The sequence below is a fragment of the Lissotriton helveticus genome, chromosome 2_1, assembly GCF_964261635.1.
Source record: "Lissotriton helveticus chromosome 2_1, aLisHel1.1, whole genome shotgun sequence".
Lineage (NCBI taxonomy): Eukaryota > Metazoa > Chordata > Amphibia > Caudata > Salamandridae > Lissotriton > Lissotriton helveticus.
In genome coordinates, this window is record NC_136059.1 from 536,928,530 (window position 1) to 536,954,056 (window position 25,527).

At 46.9% G+C, this 25,527-nt stretch overlaps 1 protein-coding gene across 1 annotated transcript in view; it reads left to right on the forward strand.

Moving 5' to 3' along the window:
- CDK7 (cyclin dependent kinase 7) overlaps window positions 1-25,527 on the forward strand; it is a 212,340-nt gene that overhangs the window by 97,477 nt on the left and 89,336 nt on the right. The window contains exon 7 of the mRNA XM_078677314.1: window positions 19,793-19,911. Within this exon, the coding sequence (XP_078533440.1) occupies window positions 19,793-19,911 (119 nt within the window). The remainder of the gene's footprint in view (window positions 1-19,792; window positions 19,912-25,527) is intronic.

The following is a 25,527-nucleotide window of genomic DNA, read 5'->3' on the forward strand; positions in this document are numbered from 1 at the left end:
ATATCCAAGGATATGTACCCACCTGTGTATCACGTTTCTTTTGCAACAACTTGCATTGTATAATCATAGACACATAACAAAGAGGAACAAGCATTTACAATGCAACGGTCTCGGCATTGCAAAAGTTAGAGCTATTAGCATTGTAAATGAACGCTAGTTTAAGGTCTTGACATTGTAAATGACAAGGTCTTTTATTTATGTTTTAAAAACCAAAACATAAATAAAAGTCATTGTCATTTACAATGCCAATAGCTCAAAGTCGCCTAATGTGTATGGCAAACTACAGTAGCCTCCTGACGAGTGCCCTTTCACTTAATTTTTTACAAATGAAAGCCCTGGCACTTTTTTTTTTACAAATTAAGCACGGGTGGTGTCCGTGTGTGCATGGGAGTGGTGGTGTCCGTGTGTGCATGGGAGTGGTGGTGTCCGTGTGTGCATGGGAGTGGTGGTGTCCGTGTGTGCACGGCAGTGGTGGTGTCCGTGTGTGCACGGCAGTGGTGGTGTCCGTGTGTGCACGGCAGTGGTGGTGTCCGTGTGTGCACGGCAGTGGTGGTGTCCGTGTGTGCACGGCAGTGGTGGTGTCCGTGTGTGCACGGCTGTGGTGGTGTCCGTGTGTGCACGGCTGTGGTGGTGTCCGTGTGTGCATGGCAGTGGTGGTGTCTGTGTGTGCATGGCTGTGGTGGTGTCCGTGTGTGCATGGCAGTGGTGGTGTCCGTGTGTGCATGGCAGTGGTGATGTCCGTGTGTGCATGGCAGTGGTGGTGTCCGTGTGTGCATGGCAGTGGTGGTGTCCGTGTGTGCATGGCAGTGGTGGTGTCCGTGTGTGCATGGCAGTGGTGGTGTCCGTGTGTGCTTGGCAGTGGTGGTGTCCGTGTGTGCATGGCAGTGGTGGTGTCCGTGTGTGCATGGCAGTGGTGGTGTCCGTGTGTGCATGGCAGTGGTGGTGTCCATGTGTGCATGGCAGTGGTGGTGTCTGTGTGTGCATGGCAGTGGTGGTGTCCGTGTGTGCATGGGAGTGGTGGTGTCCGTGTGTGCGTGTCCGTGTGTGTAATGAAGGAAGTGATGAGGCCAAAGTCTCACAGCACAAAAGCAACCGGCTCTTTTACTTTCAATAACTTTTTGTTTTCGGCTCACTTCGTATTTTTAAAATAGGTGTTTCTTATCCAGTGTATTTCTCCTGTGGCACATTATTAACTTCATAAATAACACCACCACCTAATTAGCACATAGGATGCTGACATATTATTACAAATCGGAATAAAGTGTGGATATAATTATCTTAGCGTTCCACATCAATTTTTACAGACCAACTGCTTGTTCTGTTAGGCAAACGGGTATGAACAAAACAAATAGATGACGTCAAAGATGGGCAAGCAGCACACATTGTACGATCACTTGAGCACTGAGAGAGAAAGCCATAGGCATGTAAACAAGCCACTGTGCCATTTTTCCTATATCCATGGAATTCAAGGTGCTTTGAGTAAAGCTGTGCATGCAGCACAGCGGAAGGAGACCTGGCTGGATACTGATAGTGAAAAACCTGACCCTGCCTGTTGATCAGCGCCGCGCGCTGGTATGCAGACTCCCCCTGCATTCCACAGAGGCGCGCGACGCGATCCGGCCTGCCATGCATGCCGTGGAGACAAGACCTGGCCGCGCGCACAACGTTATCCTATGGAAAAACGCTGCGCGCGGCCAGGTCTTGTCTCCCTTCGGCGTCTCAGACTGCTGAGACGCCGACAATAGTTCTCGGCGAGAACGCGCTTTCAGCGCGTTATAGCCCAGCCCTAAAAACCAGGCTAAATTTGCCCGAATTGTTGTCATTTTTTTAACAGCTCCATATGGGACCCCTGTGTTATCAGAGATGCCTTTCAAACCAGCTATGGGCATCCTTGTGCTGACCCCTATCACCAAAGGTTCAACTTCGATTTTGCTGAAAAATAGAGCCCAGCGCAACCGGTTTCTGGTTCTATTCCTGTCTCTGCCATAATATTGTCAGCTTTAAAAAAAAAAGGGGGGGGGGATTTGGTTTCTAGGAGGATATGTGATGCTGCAAATATAGTGATGAAAGGAACATGATTCCAAGCCATTATGGAAAGGCCTAACTAGTCACTATAACGAATTATAAAAGTATTTTGTGATGACAGTCTTCAAAAGGTAATAGTCCATGACAGTATACTGGTCTCCAACAAATTTGTGACTCTGCAGACGTAGTTCCATCAGCATGTGGCTTCTTCTGTGGAATGTCCATGCTTCAAGTGTTTTATCGAAGGTTAGTAAGTCTGAGGCCAGATGCTTAGGCGAAGATCCTCCATCTATCCTTCAGTGGGAAGACTATTTGGCATATGTACTGAAGGAGAAATGCACAAGATTAGATTTAAGGTGGACTCCTTAAAGGCAATGGGGCCTAATAGAAGAAATAACCGTAAACCTAGAGACCTATTTCCTGTTATTAAAAACATTTCTAGTGAGTTCATTCAAAACCCTCTAAAGTTGGCCTTGACATTTTCAGTCTTTACCAATTGAATGTAATGTATACAAACTTGTTCTTTATTGTCATCAAAATACTTTATTTCAGCATTTTACTATAAAAGCATAAATAAGCCAACACATTTTAAACCATTAAATAAAATATGAAGAAAATCTAAAACAGTTAAAAATTCTAAATACTAATAGTGTAAACACATACACTCTGCCGTCCTGCATCCAAGAGCATTTATACCATCACCTATTTACATAGCCCATATCGTTACACATGTAAGGAGTCTTATCATTCTGGCCTTTCACCTGGTTTTCCACATGTATGAAAGGTATAAAAGGTAACGAGACAACCAAAAACGAAATATCGTTTGATGTCTGAATTTAAAATACTTAAGGCTTCAGCATATTTCCATACCCCAAGGGTACGCCAAACCAGTAGAAAGCCATTTTCTCCTACCAGTTTGAGAAACAGGACAGAAGAACAAGGTATTCCCTTCAGTTTCCTCTTTAGCCCCAGAGATGGCATGCTTACCCGCCCTGCCCAAGCAAACCACCATACTAGCAGTAGAACACTGTAACTAAACTGCAGGTATACTTTGAGCAGCACGAGCTGAGCGCTGGTGGTGAGAGGCTTCTTGCAGGATAAAGAAGGAGCTGGTTGACTGAAAAACCCGCTTTTTTAAATACTTGTGTCATATCTTTTTAATCATTTTTACTGTGTGTGATTATTGCTGGCAGAATTTTGCACATCCCCCTGCATTTACCTTGTTCTCTATCGGTCCCTGTTCCGTCACGGCTGTTGGTGCCGCTTGAACGGAGGGACGCAACTCCTCCCCCTCATTGCTATTAAAGCGCGAGTGTGATCGGCCGCGCTGGTGTGAGCAGCGCGAGCTGAGCGCTGGTGGTGAGAGGCTTCTTGCAGGATAAAGAAGGAGCTGGTTGACTGAAAAACCCGCTTTTTTAAATACTTGTGTCATATCTTTTTTATCATTTTTACTGTGTGTGATTATTGCTGGCAGAATTTTGCACATCCCCCTGCATTTACCTTGTTCTCTGTCGGTCCCCGTTCCGTCACGGCTGTTGGTGCCGCTTGAACGGAGGGACGCGACTCCTCCCCCTTATTCACTCCACTTCCGGGCTTCCTCCATTTAAGGCTAATGGGTGCGCGGCCGCACCGACGGCGCGCAGAAGGCGCGCCAAAGGCAAGCCCGTCTGCGCCCGTCCGCGACCGTAATGCGGCCAGCACCAGAAATGCTGCTTGTGAGGGCATTGATAGCAATGGGATTGTTTGGTCCAGGGGGATCTACTTACGATGAACACAGGGAAGCACTGTAGGGCACAAAGAGTTGATCTAGGAAACACGGATCTCCCTCAGGGTGTCGGCATTGTGGCAAAGTGTTACGTGAGGCTGACTTGGTAACAATCTCGACTGGTAAACAAAAACCCAACTCGACCCCCTTTCCCGCCGAACTAAGCTTTAGGGCGGGCCTATTAAATTGCAGGTCCCTCGCGAGGCACGCAGAGCTTATTTGGCTCATGCTGGTGGACTCAGGGTGGGATGCCCTGTTTCTGACAGATTCAGAAAAGGGGGTGGTGATGAACAGAGTGTCTGAATTAAGCAGACCACTCTTACCCAGTCCAAAGATCAGGGCTTGATCCATCACCGTTATTTAGCTCACTGCCCCATCCCAGCTCAGAACCTGGCTATATGCAAATTAGTCTGTCCCTGGCCCAGTGCATCATGGGAACAGGGCAGACCAAACTACCAAGCCAATTCTTCACCAGAAAGGAGACAAGCTTCCGGGGACCGGTTTCTGCCATTTCAGGCGTCGTCGGCCCGGCTTGCTTGAATCCTGATGGAGCAGTGAGCAAGGGACTCATGTCTGAGTATACCCTGCCACACCTATAGTGGCCAAAAACGATTCAGAAAAGGGGGTGGTGATGAACAGAGTGTCTGAATTAAGCAGACCACTCTTACCCAGTCCAAAGATCAGGGCTTGATCCATCACCGTTATTTAGCTCACTGCCCCATCCCAGCTCAGAACCTGGCTATATGCAAATTAGTCTGTCCCTGGCCCAGTGCATCATGGGAACAGGGCAGACCAAACTACCAAGCCAATTCTTCACCAGAAAGGAGACAAGCTTCCGGGGACCGGTTTCTGCCATTTCAGGCGTCGTCGGCCCGGCTTGCTTGAATCCTGAAGGAGCAGTGAGCAAGGGACTCATGTCTGAGTATACCCTGCCACACCTATAGTGGCCAAAAACGATTCAATTTGTCCACCATAAGCGTGGAAGGGTATACTCAGATGTGAGTCCCTTGCTCATTGCACCATCAGGATTCAAGCAAGCCGGGCCGACGACGGCTGAAATGCCAGAAACCGGTCCCCGGAAGCTTGTTTCCTTCCCAGTATAAGAATTGGCTTGGTAGTTTGGTTTGCCCTGTTCCCATCATGCACTGGGACAGGAACAGACTAATTTGCATGTAGCCAGGTTCTGAGCTGGGATGGTGCAGTGAGCTAAAAAACGGTGATGGATCAAGCCCTGATCTTTGGACTGGGTAAGAGTGGTCTGCTTAATTCAGACACTCTGTTCATCACCACCCCCTTTTCTGAATCAATTTGTCCACCATAAGCGTGGAAGGGTATACTCAGATGTGAGTCCCTTGCTCATTGCACCATCAGGATTCAAGCAAGCCGGGCCGACGACGGCTGAAATGCCAGAAACCGGTCCCCGGAAGCTTGTTTCCTTCCCAGTATAAGAATTGGCTTGGTAGTTTGGTTTGCCCTGTTCCCATCATGCACTGGGACAGGAACAGACTAATTTGCATGTAGCCAGGTTCTGAGCTGGGATGGTGCAGTGAGCTAAAAAACGGTGATGGATCAAGCCCTGATCTTTGGACTGGGTAAGAGTGGTCTGCTTAATTCAGACACTCTGTTCATCACCACCCCCTTTTCTGAATCAATTTGTCCACCATAAGCGTGGAAGGGTATACTCAGATGTGAGTCCCTTGCTCATTGCACCATCAGGATTCAAGCAAGCCGGGCCGACGACGGCTGAAATGCCAGAAACCGGTCCCCAGAAGCTTGTTTCCTTCCCAGTATAGGAATTGGCTTGGTAGTTTGGTTTGCCCAGTTCCCATCATGCACTGGGACAGGAACAGACTAATTTGCATGTAGCCAGGTTCTGAGCTGGGATGGTGCAGGGAGCTAAAAAACGGTGATGGATCAAGCCCTGATCTTTGGACTGGGTAAGAGTGGTCTGCTTAATTCAGACACTCTGTTCATCACCACCCCCTTTTCTGAATCAATTTGTCCACCATAAGCGTGGAAGGGTATACTCAGATGTGAGTCCCTTGCTCATTGCACCATCAGGATTCAAGCAAGCCGGGCCGACGACGGCTGAAATGCCAGAAACCGGTCCCCGGAAGCTTGTTTCCTTCCCAGTGTAAGAATTGGCTTGGTAGTTTGGTTTGCCCTGTTCCCATCATGCACTGGGACAGGAACAGACTAATTTGCATGTAGCCAGGTTCTGAGCTGGGATGGTGCAGTGAGCTAAAAAACGGTGATGGATCAAGCCCTGATCTTTGGACTGGGTAAGAGTGGTCTGCTTAATTCAGACACTCTGTTCATCACCACCCCCTTTTCTGAATCAATTTGTCCACCATAAGCGTGGAAGGGTATACTCAGATGTGAGTCCCTTGCTCATTGCACCATCAGGATTCAAGCAAGCCGGGCCGACGACGGCTGAAATGCCAGAAACCGGTCCCCGGAAGCTTGTTTCCTTCCCAGTATAAGAATTGGCTTGGTAGTTTGGTTTGCCCTGTTCCCATCATGCACTGGGACAGGAACAGACTAATTTGCATGTAGCCAGGTTCTGAGCTGGGATGGTGCAGTGAGCTAAAAAAACGGTGATGGATCAAGCCCTGATCTTTGGACTGGGTAAGAGTGGTCTGCTTAATTCAGACACTCTGTTCATCACCACCCCCTTTTCTGAATCAATTTGTCCACCATAAGCGTGGAAGGGTATACTCAGATGTGAGTCCCTTGCTCATTGCACCATCAGGATTCAAGCAAGCCGGGCCGACGACGGCTGAAATGCCAGAAACCGGTCCCCGGAAGCTTGTTTCCTTCCCAGTATAAGAATTGGCTTGGTAGTTTGGTTTGCCCTGTTCCCATCATGCACTGGGACAGGAACAGACTAATTTGCATGTAGCCAGGTTCTGAGCTGGGATGGTGCAGTGAGCTAAAAAATGGTGATGGATCAAGCCCTGATCTTTGGACTGGGTAAGAGTGGTCTGCTTAATTCAGACACTCTGTTCATCACCACCCCCTTTTCTGAATCAATTTGTCCACCATAAGCGTGGAAGGGTATACTCAGATGCGAGTCCCTTGCTCATTGCACCATCAGGATTCAAGCAAGCCGGGCAGACGACGGCTGAAATGCCAGAAACCGTCCCCGGAAGCTTGTTTCCTTCCCAGTATAAGAATTGGCTTGGTAGTTTGGTTTGCCCTGTTCCCATCATGCACTGGGACAGGAACAGACTAATTTGCATGTAGCCAGGTTCTGAGCTGGGATGGTGCAGTGAGCTAAAAAACGGTGATGGATCAAGCCCTGATCTTTGGACTGGGTAAGAGTGGTCTGCCTAATTCAGACACTCTGTTCATCACCACCCCCTTTTCTGAATCAATTTGTCCACCATAAGCGTGGAAGGGTATACTCAGATGTGAGTCCCTTGCTCATTGCACCATCAGGATTCAAGCAAGCCGGGCCGACGACGGCTGAAATGCCAGAAACCGGTCCCCGGAAGCTTGTTTCCTTCCCAGTATAAGAATTGGCTTGGTAGTTTGGTTTGCCCTGTTCCCATCATGAACTGGGACAGGAACAGACTAATTTGCATGTAGCCAGGTTCTGAGCTGGGATGGTGCAGTGAGCTAAAAAACGGTGATGGATCAAGCCCTGATCTTTGGACTGGGTAAGAGTGGTCTGCTTAATTCAGACACTCTGTTCATCACCACCCCCTTTTCTGAATCTGTTTCTGACAGAAACGTGGCTGAATGAAGACAATCTGACTACTATTGCCTTAGCCGTCCCCCAGGGTTTTAAAATGAGCTTTTCAAATCGGGGATGCGACAGAAGGGGTGGGGGGTGGCGCTTATCTTTAAACATAAATTCACGCTTACATCCTCCATACCGACCACTATCATAGGTATGGAAGGGTTACATTTCTGCCTGCAAGTAAACCCCCAACTGTCCCTGGCCGGGATAGTTATATATAGACCTCCTGATTGTAGTGGGACCAGCACTAGTGAACTAATGGATATTATTGTCCAAAGCTCTCTTTTTCATCCCCACTTCATAGTAGTGGGAGATTTCAATGTACATGTAGATAGGTCTAGCTGCCCTTTGGCGGCTCAGTTAATATCTACCTTGAGCGCTGCTAATTTAATACAAATTATCACCGGCCCCACGCATAAAGCAGGTCACACCCTTGATCTGATCTTTTCCAACATTCAGGAAACCATAGCAGAGGCGCCGCAACCACTGCTCTGGTCGGACCATTTTTTGATTTCCTTTGCTGTTACATTGCCTTTTGGTTGCCAGGCTGCGGGCAAACATTCCTTTCTGCATAGGAATTGGAAAAACCTTCGGCCTGACACCATTGGACCTGTCCTGGTTACTAACCCCCCCGTACTGACTGCTGACTCTAATACTGACGCAGGTGCATTGAATCGATGGATAGGCGATATGGTGGAGATTATTGCTCCAGCCAAACGCACTCTGTCGCGTCGAGAATCCCCATCAGCCCCGTGGTTCTCAACGGAGTTGAGGGCTGAAAAGTCGGCTTGTAAGAGACTGGAGCCCGAGTGGCGGGCAAACTACTGTGAATCAGCCAAGGAGTGCTATAAAATAGCCATCCGGAAGTTGCAAAAATATATAAGAATAGCAAAAAAATCTTTTTTTGCCACTTCTATCCATCAAGCGGAACAATCTAGTAAAGAAGTTTTTAAAATAGTGCAGTCTTTTTTTAAGCCCAGAAGTATTGAAACAGAAATCACTCCATCTGAGACCCTGTGTGAAGATATTTCCAATTTTTTTTATGATAAAATTAAGAAAGTGTATGGTACTTTCTCCCATTCTAGTCCCACTGAAATGGCAGACACCTATGAAATCGGCACCCCCCCCCCATGACCCTAAGCCAATTCCATCTGATTTCCTTTACGGAGGCACTACAGGAAATAAAGAGGTGTAAATCCGGGGCGCCGGACGATCCCTGCCCCCCAAAGCTCTGGAATATGATGTCTGAGTCAATTGTGACCACTCTTCTGCATATATGGAACACCTCCATTACATCCGGGGTGTTTCCGGACTGCTGGAAGCACGCTACGCTCCTCCCTCTGGAGAAAAAAAAACCAACGGGGACCCAGAGGATCTTAGCAATCTCCGCCCTATTTCTCTACTGGCTGCTCCAGGAAAAATGATGGAAAAACTGATACAGCGCAAATTGAATAGTTTTACGGAGAAGAGTAAGATCTTGCATGAAACACAATCAGGTTTTAGGGCGGGCTTTAGTACCGAGACCGCCCTGATTGAGGTAGCAGAGTCAGTCAGGTGGTCCTTAAATTCAGGGGCATCAGCCATGCTGGTGCTCCTGGATCTATCGGCCGCTTTCGATACGGTGGACCATGTCAGACTTCTGCAGCGTTTGGGGGATATTGGGCTTCAGGAGCACTTGGGTGGCTTAAGTCTTATCTGACTAATCGCTCACAGAAAGTGGCACTGGGCCCCTATTGCTCCAAACCAAAGAGGCTGGGGTGTGGGGTCCCGCAGGGATCAGCACTCAGTCCGCTACTTTTTAATATTTATTTAGCTCCGCTCTTCACCTTGATTGCCAACTGGAGGGTCACGGCAATTTCTTATGCTGACGACACCCAACTTGTGTTCCCCTATTCTGAAGTGTCGGAGGCAGGTTTTGCCAGACTCAAAGGATGTCTCCGTGATGTGGCCAGGTGGATGAACACTAATAAATTCAAACTGAACGCGGGGAAGACGGAGGTGATCTTCTTTGGGAAAGGCGGTCACCCCTCTCCTGACCTGTGGTGGCCTTCTGAGATGGGCCCCGCACCAGTCCCCAGCACAAAGGCTAAACCTGGGGGTGAGGTGGGATGACAGCCTTTCCTTCTCCTCCCACATCCAGCAGGTTGTAGCAGGATGTTTAAGTAAATTGAGGAATCTGCGTAAGTTCCTTCTGCTTCTACCGGTTGAATGTCGCAAAATGGTAATCCATGCGACGGTTACCTCAAGGCTGGATTACGCAAATGGCCTGTACTTGGGCCTTCCTAAATATCTGATCCAGAAACTGCAGACAGTGCAAAATGCGGCTGCGAGGCTGTTAAAACACATTCCCTTTAAACAACATGTCTCTCCGCATTTACGCGATCTGCAATGGCTCCCAGTGGCAAGCAGAATTAAATTTAAAGCCTTATCCTTGCCTTTTAGAGCGCTCCATGGAACCCGTCCCAATTATCTTAAAGCTAGACTCCCCAGGTATGCACAAGCAAGATCCTTGCGGTCAAATGCCTATTGCCAGTTGCGCGCCCCGCGAGTCAAAAAAGCGCGTCTTGGAGGTAGGACTTTCTCGGCCAGCACGGTGAGGTTGTGTAATGCCCTCCCACCCGCCATTCAGTTGGCTACATCAGAAACAGGATTTAGGAAGCTATTAAAAACATGGCTCTTTACTCACAAGATCTGAGCCATTGTTGCTTCTTTAGTACTGCTTGTATTGCTCACATAGCGCCGGGACACCTCCGGTTGAGGTAACTGTTCGCGCTCTATAAAAATCTGTATTATTATTATTACTTTCCAGCTTGTAGGGCTCAATTTCATCAAGGAAGTGCTCAAAGACATAGTCTGCCTTGAAAGAGAGAAATACATCTATATGGATGCCTCGAGAGGCTAGTGCCTGTTAGCCTCATGACATATTACCTATTCTTTTCCTTCAGAAGTTTGCTAATTGTAGAGACTTCCGAGGGCTTGTTCCAAAAGTTTCCACACCCTATCTTAACCAGGATGACATTTACGTACTTGATCCAGGCCAATCTACCTGAACCCTGGATGCTCAAGACATCCTTTATCGCCTCATGGTGAGACCAGAGCACTGGTGTCGACCAAATAAGTTTCCAGTAGATAATGGGCCTAACTCCAACCACCTCTTCAATTGGCATAAGCCCCATATGCAACCTAAGAGGGAGCAGGGGCGTGCTGCTTCGGAGTCCCGTCAGCTGTCGTAAAAAATGATTCTCCAATCAATCAATCTATTTGTAAAGCGCACTACTCACTCGTGAGGGTCTCAAGGCGCTGGGGGGGGGGGGGTTGCTGCTACTGCTTGAACAGCCACGTCTTAACAAGTCTCCTGAAGGTCAGCAGGTCCTGGGTCTGTCGTAGGCGGACGAGGAGGGTATTCCAAGTTTTGGCAGCGAGGTGGGAGAAAGATCTGCCACCGGCGGATGCTCGTCGGATGCTGAGGACGGTGGAGAGGGCGAGGTCAGCAGAGCGAAGCTGGCGGTTCGGGGTGTAGAAGGTGCGTCGTTCGTTGAGGTACGCTGGTCCGGCGTTGTGGAGTGCTTTGTTAGCGTGGGTGAGGAGCTTGAAGGTGATCCTCTTGTTGACGGGGAGCCAGTGCAGGCCTTTCAGGTGGGCTGTGATGTGGCTGTGGCGGGGGATGTCGAGGATGAGGCGTGCAGAAGCGTTCTGTATGCGTTGTAGTTGTTTCTGGCGTTTGGCTGAGGTTCCCTGTAGAGGGTGTTGCCGTAGTCCAGCCTGCTGCTGGCAAGGGCATGGGTGACCGTCCTTCTGGTTTCGGTGGGGATCCTCCGCAACTAGTAATCTTCCCACATCCTTGTGGCTCCACAACTCCACTCCATAAAGGGCTGATACTAATGCCAGCTGCTTATAAATCTGAATCGCTGGGGATGTTGGGTGGAAGATGATAGGTTGCTTAACTAAGAGACCTAGGCCTTTTCTAGTCTATATCTGTCCTGGTACTACTATGTTAAAGGTACCGGGCACTCCCATCATGATGACGGCGAAGGATTCATGCATTTGAATCTATGAAAGTTCCAATACTGGAGTAAAATGTGTTTATCCATTTAGAGTGTAGGAGCACCTGTGGCAGTAGGACCCCCTGTATCAAATGTTACCAATTACTATTCTTCCTAATATACCTGACCTGTTATCTTCAAAGCTGGACAAAATTTACTCTATTGTGTCAAAGGTCAACAGGTGCTGTACTTCTATGTTTGATTTCATTAGTCTCTCCTAGAATTGTTTGCACCTGGTAAACTTTGCAGCAGTGATTTTGACAACTATTTTAAAAATTCCACATCTGTCTTCATGCTGAAGAGACATGTTATATATCCTTTGTGGGCTTCAGCCCGCCCTTAGGCTTCCTATTTGCTGGCTCTGTTATCTCTCGCCTATTCTTTCTCCCTATTTGTCCTTCCTGTGTTTAGCCCTTCCCCCATGGGCATGTACCAATTACTACTATCCATCTACTGCTCGCTTTTTAGCAATTGTTTTAGGAACTACTTTTTCTTTGTTGAAGACAAGAGCTCCTGTTTTCACTTGCTTCGAGCTCCTTTTCTGTAAACAGGCCTGTAAATCTTGTTCTTATCTCGTCACATTTTCTGTGCATTCAAAGGCCGTGGTCAAATGATAAACGCTGTTTTCCCATGGGCGCCTGTTTACTTTTCTTTCTCAGACTTCAAAGTGAGAGGATTTTTTGGACATCCTAAATGCACTGTTTCCCGAGTGAACTGAAGGAGTCCTGTGAAGCGACAATGTAGATTGAATGCTCATTTTTTCACTCACTCTGAGCTCTATTTCTGTAAACAGGCCTGTAGATCTTGTTCTTACCTCATCACATTTGCTGCTCATTCAAAGACCCAGATCGAATGTCAGACGATGTTTTTCGAGTTGCGCAGAGACGATACTGCAAAAGGTGAGGGATTTACAGACATGGTGAATCTGTTCATATTTGTTGCTGACGCTGAGATTTTGTCTATGTGGCTGTAAGGATCGTATCAGCCTGGCAAAGCATGAGCCTCTCCTTTGGTTCCTCCCACTTTTTGTCATCAACCACCCGCAATGCTTTTGCCGGACCAGACACCAAGAATGGCAGTACAGCCGAGTAAACCGTCCCTGAAGATGTTGAGGCCCGCAAAGACTGTTTTGAAGTAATTCAACACTTCAAATTGCACAGAGAGCTCAGCACACACTGGTCCTTCGAGTATGCAACAGCTTTTTTTTTTTAAACACTTTATTTTCCGTATTAAGAATAGAATTCACATAGCATTTCAAATAATCACTTTTCAAACAAAGTATGATGTTCCTGACCGTTTCATACCAATAGCGGATTTGATAGTAGTCTGTACAGTGGACACATATATTGCTTCACCCTGTCCCCAAGACGTCCCCCCCCATCCCTTCCCTCAACCCCGTTCCAAGTTATTAGACATTGTAGCCAGCAGTGCGTTCCAGGACAAGCCATTTAACCGTGTACCCCGGGTCGTTATGTGCCGACAAAACCTCCAGGGCTAATAATCTCCCCCTCAGCCCACTCCCTCCGGCACTATGCCGCATTCTGCCTGTGTATTGGAAGCTTGCTTAGCAGCGTGGGTCCCCAGCTCTTCTAAGTCTTCGGGGTCCAGTCTCGACTTTGGTCCCTGTTCACATTCCACTTTATGAATATGGTTTGGTCCCCCCTGGAGACCAATGTGTATTTGTGCGAGGTACCTGTTGTCCTTTTGAAATATTGTGTGTATTGCGTTTATATCTCCCGGTAGGAGATATACCAATGTGGTAGTGAGTGTGTATAATAAATATTACTATTTTTATTTTTACACTGTGAATTTCTTTTTCGTTTAACCTACATTATTAGATTAGTACTGATAAAGCAAGCTGCTTTACACTCCTTCTGGCCAAGCCTGAAGGCAGCTTTCCACAGCTACCACGTAGAGAGCTTTCTAAGGTTGTTTAAGACCACTAAAATCACATAAGGGTTGTCTGGATTAGTGCAGGGTGCTTCACTTAGATACGGGTGCACCATATACTAAGCCAGCCTCCTACAGGGAGACAATCTGTTTTTTTCCTTTCTGTCCTTCACAGGCTCTCAACCCTTCAGTGTCGCTCCTCTCCGTATCACTCCAGTCATCTTTGCTGCATCTCTTCTCTTACTCTACACATGTTTCCTCTCCCCCATATTTCTCCTTCTCTTGTGCTTCCCCTGGTCTTTATATCCGCGCCATTGTTTGAATGTCGTTGTGCTCTGCTAGAAAAGCAGTGTGCCATAAGCTCTGCTGTTTTTCGTTCCTTAAACCCACTCTGTGCCTTGTTGTTGATCTGCATATGCAAGAGTTATTTTGCTTTGAGAATGTTTTTTTAGCCATGTTGACAATGGCCCATGTTGCACAGTAACCGGCTGAAAGTAAAGAAAATAAGCATTTGCCATGCAATCGGTCTTGCATTTGTGAAAGTGAATCAATTGGTGTGGTAAATGACAATGTTTTTTACTTTAGTTTTTTGTTTAAAGTGGAGTGATCATATTTGCATAGTGCTCTTGCCATTCATATGACTTCGCAGTCCTGGAGAGCCAGAAAATCAGAATAGGTTACAAGGGAGGGGAGGTGGAAAATAAATGACACCAATGGAAAAAAGAATTTAAAGAAAGGTGCTTAAGTCACACAGGAAGCTTGGGCCACAATGTAAGAAGCCTGACAAAATGCATACGAATCTACACAATAAAGAAATCTTTTATAAAGCTCCACTGAATTACCATAGAAGCCTCGCAGTCATCGCTACATGAAAGTATAGGGAAACAAAACCATTCAGCATCCACACCAGGAAAATCCTGAAATATTTGGCACACTCTACTCAAGCAATAACTCAGTTGTCTTTGCTGTAAACATGACAACAAACAAAACATTCAAACAGCTTTAAAAGAGCATGTGCTGTCAGTGAGGGCATTGACCTGCCTTAATAAGTATGTGTCCATAATATCCACACACACGGTTACAAGGGGTGCAATGATCGAGTTGCTTCACATAAAAAATAAAACAAGTTGTATGTATACCATTTGCTACATAAATTGATACAAACTATGAACATTGTGTTCTTAAAGCAGGCAGAAGATGAGCAATATTTTATAATGGGAAACAATACGTAATGCTGTTACTTGGAATAATGTGAAGTACTGTAGCGTGACAAGAACAATACGTGTACCAATGTAATGAAATGTAAAAGGGTACTTGTAAAGCACACGGCTACTCCACAGAGTGTCCCGGGGCTAAGGACTACAAGACAGAGATAAAAACATTGAAAAAGAAATAAACAACCATGTTATGGAAACACACTATCAACTGTTATTGCTGAAACAACCAGGTCTTCAACTGTTTACGAAAAGAGAGCGGCAAAGGCAGACAATTCCATAAACGGGCGGCCAGCACTTGAAAAGAGTGGCTGCCTAATCGGGAGAGGGAAAACATAAGAATCGTCATAAGAAACTGTTGTGAAGATCAGAGGGCTCTTTGCAGCACATAATGCTGGATACTATTTCTGATATATTTAGCACCAGTATCATGGAACACTTTGAAAGCCATAACCAAAGCTTTAAATTGAATCATTTTATGAACTGGCAGCCAGTGCAGGGACTTCAAATGAGTGGACATTCGTGCTCTGGGCCCTACCATGAGAATAGCTCTAGCCACCCTACTCTGAACCACCTGCAGACGGTTCAATAAGTACTCCGGGAGGCCAAGGTACATGATGTTAGTCAAGCCGTGATACAATCAGGGCCTGGACTACCGTCTTCTTGTGAGCATCCGGCAGCAGGTGAAGCAATTGCAACATAATTGCCCTAGACCCTGAGAGAATTGTTATGGAAAGATACAAGGAATCACACCCTCCTCTCCTAAATAAAAAAAGAGAAAAAAAACATTGCAATGGCTGGCAGCTCTCCCCTGAAAGCGAATCACAAGATGGGAAATAGGACTGCAGGGAGAATCAAGTGAAATGCGATAGTTCCGCATTCTAACATTTATATCAAAAGATTAGCAGCAAGATAAAACAACGAGGCAGCACAGAAGTGGTGCCTGCTTGTGCCCCCGGGGGACTGCTGGGTGCACGCTCGATAGGAGCGTATGAATGCTTTTTAATGCTTTTGGCGGTGCTTGTAGTGCCTTTCAAACCACCACATAAATGTAAACGCTAGTTAAATAAATAAAAATATTTTTTTAATTGTGTGCATTACCATTAGTGGGTACAAAATGAAAAAACCCACAGCTGACCCCACCGAACTCAAAAACTACCGCCCCATCTCGCTCCTTCCATTCCCGGCCAAAGTCATCGAGAAAGCTGTCAACAACCAGCTCGCCGCCTTCCTCGAAACCAACAAATCACTCGACTCCTCACAGTCTGGCTTCCGAGCCAAACACAGCACTGAGACCGCACTTATCGCAGCAACAGACGACATTCGAGCTCTACTGGACAATGGAGACACAGTCGCCCTCATCCTCCTCGACCTCTCCGCTGCCTTCGACACAGTCTGTCATAGCACCCTTCTACAGCGCCTCAGAAACGTCGGAATCCAAGGAAAAGCACTGGAATGGATCACCTCGTTCCTCACCGGAAGAACCCAGAGAGTCCGCCTCCCACCATTCAAGTCAGAGGCCTCTGAAGTCATCTGCGGCGTGCCACAAGGATCGTCACTCAGCCCCACCCTCTTCAACGTATACATGAGCCCCCTTGCGGCCATCGCTCGCCAACACAATCTCAACATCATCTCCTACGCTGACGACACTCAACTGATCCTCTCACTCACCAAAGACCCTAACACCGCCAAAACCAACTTACACGAAGGAATGAAAGAAGTAGCCGAATGGATGAAACACAGCCGTCTGAAACTGAACTCAGACAAAACAGAAGTCCTCATCTTAGGCACCTCCCCCTCCGCCTGGGACGACTCTTGGTGGCCAGAGGCCCTCGGAAAAGCACCCATCCCGACGGACCACGCACGGAACCTGGGCGTCATCCTGGACTCCTCACTCTCGATGACCAAACAAGTCAACGCCGTTTCATCTTCTTGCTTCAACATTCTTCGCATGCTCAAAAAAACATTTCGCTGGATCCCCACCGAAACTAGAAAAACGGTCACCCACGCACTGGTCACGAGCCGCCTGGACTATGGAAACACCCTATACGCCGGTACCACCGCTAAACTCCAGAAAAAACTCCAACGCATCCAGAACGCCTCAGCCAGGCTCATACTAGACATCCCGCGTAAAGAACACATCTCTGGTCACCTGAAAAACCTCCACTGGCTCCCCGTACATAAGAGGATAACGTTCCGCCTCCTCACCCACGCACACAAAGCACTCTACGAACTTGGACCCGAATGCCTCAACACACGACTGTCCTTCTACACCCCCACCCGTCAGCTACGATCCTCCAACCAAGCCCTGGCCACTGTTCCTCGCATCAACAAAACCACCATGGGAGGTAGATCCTTCTCCTACCTGGCAGCCAAAACCTGGAACTCACTTCCCACTCACCTTCGCCTTACTCAGAACCACCTAGCATTCAGAAAGCAACTCAAAACTTGGATATTCGACAAGTAATTCCCCACCCCTCCTCAAGCGCCTTGAGACTCTATGGGTATGTAGCGCGCTATACAAATCTATTGACTTGACTTGACTTGACTTGACTTGCTCTAGTGACACAGAAATCACTTCTACTTTCTCAAGTTACGAGACAACCCAGAAGTGGATGCCAGCGTGTGCCCCAGGGGGACTGCTGAGTGTGCGCTTGATCAGAGCGTATTAATACTTTTTTAATGCTTTTTAACAGTGCTTATAGTATTTTAAGTTTTTAAAGCCGGTTATATAGATGAAAGCTTGTTATCTTCAAAATAGGAAACCACCGCCAAACAAGCAATCATAAATAGAGAGAAGGGTGTTTCTGTGAAGCAGCCAGCGGGAGGAGCCGGAAAGGCGGGGCTTAAGAGGGACGAGAACAGGAACACTACAGGAGCAGAGGAAGGCCAACAAAAAAGAGTGCTCAGAAAGTAAAGTAAATTACATGAAGCATAAGAGCACATGTAACTGGAGGGGGGGGGGGTAGAGAGAGAGAGAGAGAGAGAGAAAGAAAGAGAGAGAGAGATAGAGATATATATGAAGGATGACTAAAGCAATGCATCCTGGGACTTGTATGCATTTGCAAGGTCACGTGATGGAGTAGATTTAAAGCACTTGTGCCTGGACACTGTTTGAACCTCAATCCTTTAACTAAGGTGTGAGTGCCGAAACCCATCAGGAAATGAAAGATTTTAAATTGCAGCCACTCTTCACTTGGAGAATACACATTGTAGTATTGACGTGAATTGGTTGCAGCACTTTCTTTATATCTATATATATATATATATATATATATATATATATATATATATATATATCTATATATATATATATATATATATATAGATATATATATCTATATATATATATATATAGATATATATATATATATATATATATATATATATATATATATATATATATCCTGAATGTGAGTAAATAGTATTCAGGTGTGCAATAAACCATACACCGTGAGTGAACCATGTGTGTGAGTGAACTCTTTCTTACTGAAGTGTGTATGAACCATGAAAGTTTCACCTCTTCACATGCTCTTGCCCTGTGCTCTCTCTTTTGGCTGCTTCTCTGGTGGTAGCTGCATTGATCTATGATTTGTACACAAGGCTTTTATTTAAAAGAGATATGAAGGGATCACTTTCAGATCTCGGGTACTTGGGACAAGGTCTATGTTTGCTTTGCTTGCACTTGGTTTCATATCTTTTATATAACATTTGCTGTAAACTATTTACTGGTATCCCACATTCCTCCTATCTTCCCAAACTGTTTCCCAATGTCGCCTCCTCTCTGTCCTCCTTTTCCTCCTACTGCCTCCATCCTCTGTACCCTATTGCTCACCCTGTCCACATTTGCCCACGCTGAGCCTCTTTTGCCCCATCTCTGCCTTTTGTGACGACTCTATTTACACTTCAACAAAACTGACTAATCTTATCAGCTTCTTTTACTTCCCTCCCTTTTTTGCCTCTTCTTCTTTTTGTCTCCTCTGCTCCCCTTTTCCTCCTTTATACCCTCCTCCTTATGCCTCCTCCTTTACCCTTCCAACTCTCCTTTTTATCCATCTCTCCTCCCCCACTTTGGCATTCACTCAGCCACCTTTTGTTTTCTCCCTCTCTAATTTTACCTCATATCTGCCCTCTTATGCTTTCCATCTGTATCCTACTTTTTCCATGTTGTTTCCTCTCTCCTTACCCTCAGCTTCCCCCATTTCCTCTCCTCTTGGCCACATTTTCCTTATGTGCCCATTTTCCTGATGCACCTTAATTACCCATTGTCTATTTTCCCTGATCAGTCGAATGTCCCTCTCTCACTTCTTCCTGCTTTTCCCAATGTCCTCAAAGAAAGCACTATAAAGCAGTCAACACTGACCACGTCATATTCCTTACAGCAGATATTCTAGTAGTGAGAAATGAGTGGTCTTTGGCTGCAATGGAAGACTCCTTGGCACAAGGAGACGGATTTTGGGTCTTTTTTTAGACGTTAATGAAACGTAAGCAAAGCTTCCTAATTTGTCAAATGTGCATAATGCCATAGTTCAAAACGTAATCAGTAAAACTAGACCACTGATACTGCACTTGAATAATTAAGTACACTGATCTAGCTGGCTTTTTTTTATAAAGATCAAAGAAAAAGACTGATGTTTCTTTTCTTACAAGAAAATGCTTTTCTGCACTGATCATCATGACCACAGATGCCTTCACCAGATACCATCACTAGAAACCTTCTTTGAATTACATCTTCGTAAAGACCTTGTTGGTTAAACCATAACGCACTGTCACTAATTACGCAGTGCACTTTATCCTATGCTTTATACCCAGAGTTGAAAATCATTGTTAGAGGGGAAGTAACTTTTCCTTAATTGCGTAACAGCCTCTACTGGACTCAGGACTCAGTGGATTGAGTTCCAGTAAGTATAGGTTTCTGTATTGATTATGTAGCCCACAAGTCCCACTTTTATCAAAAGCTACTACTCGTACAATTGGTTTGAATAATAATGTTCCATTGAGAAATCAGTCAGTGGTGTTCTCTATAAAAGTAGCAATTTTTCGTATAACTTCCAAAATGTGTAAGAGAAATTGGCTACTGACTGATATTTATTTTATCTATTTTTTACAGGATCTCAAACCCAATAACCTTTTACTGGATGAAAATGGCGTGCTAAAACTGGCCGATTTTGGTTTAGCCAAGTCTTTTGGTAGCCCAAACAGAGCCTATACTCATCAGGTCGTAACAAGGTAAATGTTTTAAGTTAATTAAATCATAGACTGCCGATCTGACTATTAGCCTGTAGGAAAAGATACAGGACGTCCTGACAAAATCAAGTCGGACAACCCTGATATAACCGGGACCTTTTAATTGCTATTTGTAGTAGTACTCCATTTCACCTACTGTTCTCAAGTAGTTACACTGTTTGCATATTCTTTGTCCGGTAATCTGCTAAATTCTCTGTATTCTTTATGCATGCTAAGAAAATTATTTGGAAAATATTTCAAAGGCAATGCAGTTTTTGTACAAAATGTGTATTTGTTAGTTAATTACATTGTCCCTAAACAGCAGGAAAGTTTCTGACTTTGAGTGTGCATTGCGTAGTGTTAGCAATATTTTACTTTGACATAGAATTGAAAGAAATAGTGGAAGCCCAGTTTAAATTCTTTCAAGAGGGATGCACTGCATGCACATGAAGAACATAATTTGTTTGCCAGTAAATTATATGCGCTCTCCCTTTACTCTTTTCTTTCTCCACTTCAGCGTATTTGTTTACCTCGGACCTTTAGACCTTTTACATGCTTCAAAAATACATGTAGTATAAATTGGGGTGCTTGGTTTTGGTACAGACTAGGACTTCAGTAGATCTTTCTTTGCTAACACTCATCATAAAACTCTCTTGTTGAGGTGTATTTAGTGTTCTGTGACTCCTCGGACAATTTCAAGATTTCGGTTTATCTTGGAGAGAAAGAAGGAGGAAGCTGAAAGACAAAAAATTTATTGAAGCTTGCTTTGGCGCATCTCCCTCCTGCCTCCTATTTATTGAATTACAACAAGCTGTAGGCTTGTATTCATCTTGTGTGATGGAGATTCCGCACTTTAAAGTGCATATTCCAGGTTCTCTTTCTACGCAGCAAACAGACTTTATTGTAATGGACCAACTTGGAATTGTACATCTGTGAAATTTCAAGAGAAGCTTGCCACTCTGCTGCATACGTATATTAAGTTTGTTAACTGCTCACCTGGTGGTGTGAATCCCACCCATTCTTATAGGGTTAATAATGTATGCCTTAAAAAGTGCTTTCTGCATAGGTCTAGCAATTTCTCATCTATGATCTCTAAGACCGTAAGCTTACAGCTCCCTGTTTTATGGAAAATAAATTAAAACTCATTTTGTATTGTGCTTAGCACTAGTATCGCCTAAGACTACTTTAGAACACTGAGGTTGAAATGTGTATTGCATATTATGAAAGTAGAGGCTATAGCAAGGTTAAGGTGTTGATTGCTTGATATGAGACTATGCCTCTCATTAAGAACAGCCATGTATTAGGTGCGATATTTGCACGATAAATAACACTGTAGCGTATTTTATCCATTTGATCTGATAAATACCAACTTTTAAGATTTTCCACCCTAAAATAGGAAGTAACGTGGATTGTGGTGCTTACTGCACCAAATTCCACATTCTCCTGTATTTACTGGGTATTGTTTGTATGATGAATCTTTGCAGGTAAATATATTCAGGGATGCTCCTTTTGTTGCACCGAGTATTTACTAGATGCAATAAAATCAGTCATATATCATAATTACGATATGTGCGCTAAGCTGTGTTTCCACTCATATATGAAATTATTGGGCCATCCGTAGTGTTGCTCGACCCCTTATTCTTCAGTTGCAGTACTCTTTATCAATCCGCGGGATCTGTGGCAGAACGCTTCTTAGCTTGAACCTTGACTGAGGAGAGGCCTTGCTGTGAATTGTTTGTTCTTAATTCTGAATGCTGTTAGTTTATTGAGGAGGCTGGAAGTAAGTTGTCTTGAAGGCTGCTGGAGCAAGAACTGGTAAAAATATTTTCCTGGGAGTGACTTGTGAAACTATGTGTTGCACCAATCAAAGTGGCTGAAAGTCAGTGTGTTGTTTGTTAGAGAGCACATGGAGAGCTTTCAAGGGAGGAGTGGTTAGGGCAGATCATTTCACTCCAACGATCATACACCGAGCGGTTCTTACTAGAATGAATTCACTGTGCGTCAATTGTAGCAATCTCGATGGAAAAATATTATGTCTGGGTATTAGCAATCCATTTGGCGTGGAGCAATACTGAACAGAACGTAAAAATGAATTGCAGGTAAAGGAGCCCATTTACTACTTCTGTTTACTCGCTCCTTGAATGACAAATGATTGTTAAAGAGGAGGAGGCAACACCACTATGGCAGGGCACTTCTTCTTATCCAATCACCACTGGAATCAGCCTGGATCAATCTTGAGGGTAAGCAATGCTGACAACAGGATTCGACTCGGACGTTGCCCAAGTTTCTGTATTAAATGATAGCTTCCTTTTTTCTGCCAAAAGAGGATTAATTTCAGTGGCATGATTCACCAGAGATTGCACATTGATTATCACAAATGCTAAATACTTCTTCTAGATCACTCTAATTCGTAAACCCTGTGTTCCAGAAAACCTACCATTTACAAATTCTCTACCAATTTGATTTAAACACTCACTGGAATATCTAATTGAGCTTTCTTGTTTTCTAAGCGACATTCCAGTGTGGCTTGCGTTGCGTGCGGATGGGTGCAGATGGGTTTACCTTCGGCACGCCGATGGTGCTACTGCGCAGCAGGCCACCTTTGACCCTGCCACCAGGTAGGTCGCTCCCCTCACCACCACGCAGCCCCCTGTGTGTCCTGGTTCCTGCTGCCACTGCCGCCCTTGTTAGCCGCCTCTAACCCGGCTAAGTACTGTGTTTGCCATTCTTGATTGTCTGCTCGTCTTGGTTGTTATTATTGCTTCCTTGATTGCCCCCCTGTGCCACTCTTGCCTTTTGTACCCTTTTCTACCCCTCTGCTCTGTTTCCACATTTGTGCCCCCTTTCTCACTGTCCCTGCTGCCTCCGTTTCCCCCGCCGTTTTCTCCCCCGCCGCTGCGGCCCTGCGGCCCCGCCCCCTCGACTCCCATTGGCCGCCCCGCTCCCACCTCCCAGCTGCTCCTCCCTCCCTCTGCCCCTCATATGGAGGCCGCGCAGCGGTAGAGAGAGCGACCTTTGACCCTGCCACCAGGTAGGTCGCTCCCCTCACTGCCACGCAGCCCCCTGTGTGTCCTGGTTCCTGCTGCCACTGCCGCCCTTGTTAGCCGTCTCTTACCCGGCTAAGTACTGTGTTTGCCGTTCTTGATTGTCTGCTCGTCTTGGTTGTTGTTATTATTGCTCCCTTGATTGCCTCCCTATGCCACTCTTGCCTTTTGTACCCTTTTGTACCCCTGTGCTCTGTTTCCACATTTGTGCCCCCTTTCTCGCTGTCCCCGCTGGCTCCGTTTCCCCTGCCGTTTTCTCCCCCACCGCTGCGTCCCTGCGGCCCCACCCCCTCGACTCCCATTGGCCGCCCGCTCCCACCTCCCAGCTGCTCCTCCCTCCCTCTGCCCCGAATGCGCGCCAAAGGCAAGCCCGTCTGCGCCCGTCCGCGCCCGTCCGCGCCTTGACCGCGCCCAGCGCCAGTACCCCTGGCCCCCGCAGGAGCCAGAAGCATCGACTGAGATACGACCCCGCCGCCCTCAACGCACTCAACACAGGACGACCACCTACCTGCTACGTAGGCGCACCCAGGGACCCTTCACGTGCCAAGCCTGCAAATTCACCTGCCTCCGAACCTTCCACCCGCCTGCCGGACCAAGCAACGACAACAACCACCTCAAATGCATCCTCCTCAACACCCGTTCCGTCCACAAGCACGCCATCGAACTTTGGGACCTCCTCGACACAACATCACCAGACGACGCCTTCCTCATGGAAACCTGAACGCCTCCTCGGCCCCCGACATCGCCATAGCCATCCCGGAAGGCTACAAGATCACCCGGAAGGACCGCGTCAACCAAACCGGAGGAGGAATCGCCATCGTCTACAAGAACACCATCAACATCACGACCAACACCGAAGACACACTCTCCGCCGCCGAACACCTACACTTCCAGATTCACACCAACCCCAAGACCACCCTTACAAGAACGCTCATCTACAGACCCCCGGGCCTGCGCACACAATTCAGCGAAACCATCACCGACTTAATCAGCCCGCACGCCCTAGCCTCACCAGAATACATCCTCTTAGGGGACCTGAACTTTCACCTGGAGAACAACAGCGACAACAACAACACCACCTCCCTGCTCGACAACCTCGCCAACCTCGGACTCAAGCAACTGGTGAACACCCCCATCCACCTCGCTGGCCACACGCTCGACCCCATCTTCTCCGCTAGCAACCACGTCTCCTTTAGCCACTCCACCGGACTACACTGGACCGACCACAGATGCATCCACTTCACCTTCCAAAAGAATACATCCCACCACCGTACGCAACGAATCCCCCGCAGAAGCTGGAGCAAAATCACCACGGACCAGCTCCTCTCATCACTGAGCCTGAACCCGCCAGCCAACACCGCTGACACCAACGACGCAGCCCACAACCTCGCACAGTGGATCACCAACTGCGCCGACGACCTTGCCCCACTGAAGAAACCCCCTTGCATGACTGGCAACAGGAAAACCTCATGGTTCACAGATGCCCTCAAAGAATCAAAGAAATCCTGCCGTACCCTCGAAAAAACCTGGCGCCACGAACGTACTACAGAAAACATGACAGCCCTCAAGAACGCCACTCGCGAACACCACCAGCTGATCCGCACCACCAAAAGGTCATCGTTCAAAGAGCGGTTCGACAGCAACACCCACAACAGCAAGGAACTCTTCAGCATAGTCAAAGAGCTCTCCAACCCCAGCGCCAACAACAACGACATCACACCGTCACAAGATCTCTGCAACTCCCTCGCCACGTACTTCCACCGCAAGATCGCAGACATACACGACGGCTTCGGACCCCAGACTTCGCCTCCAGTCACCGAACCAACGACGCCCACCACCACCCTCAGCGCCTGGACCCCCATCAGCACTGAAGACACCACCTACATCATGAACACCATCCACTCTGGCTCCCCCTCTGACCCATGCCCACATCATATCTTCAACAAAGCAGACATCATCATTGCACCCCACCTCCGGAACGTCATAAACAACTCCTTCACGTCAGCCACCTTCCCTGAGAGCTGGAAGCACGCAGAAATCAATGCCTTTCTGAAGAAACCCACAGCGTACCCCAAAGACCTCAAGAACGTCCGCCCCATCTCTCTTCTGCCCTTTCCGGCTAAAGTCATCGAGAAGACCGTCAATAAACAGCTGTCTGCTTTCCTCGAGGCAACCAACTCGCTCGACCCATCCCAATCCGGATTTCGAGCCACAGCACCGAGAACGCCCTCATCACAGCCACCGACGACATCAGGACCCTGTTGGACAGCGGAGAAACAACCGCTCTCATCCTCCTAGACCTCTCGGCAGCCTTTGACACCGTGTGCCCTCGCACCCTAATAACCCGCCTCTTCAACACTGGAATCCAAGGAAAGGCCCTGGACTGGATCACCTCGTTCCTCTCCCGCAGAACCCAAAGAGTCCGCCTCCCCACCTTCCTCTCAGAGGCCACCAAGATCATCTGCGGCGTACCCCAAGGCTCCTCGCTCAGACCAACCCTCCTCAATATCTACATGAGCCCCCTCGCCGCCATCGCACGCAAACACAACATCAACATCATCTCCTACGTCGACGA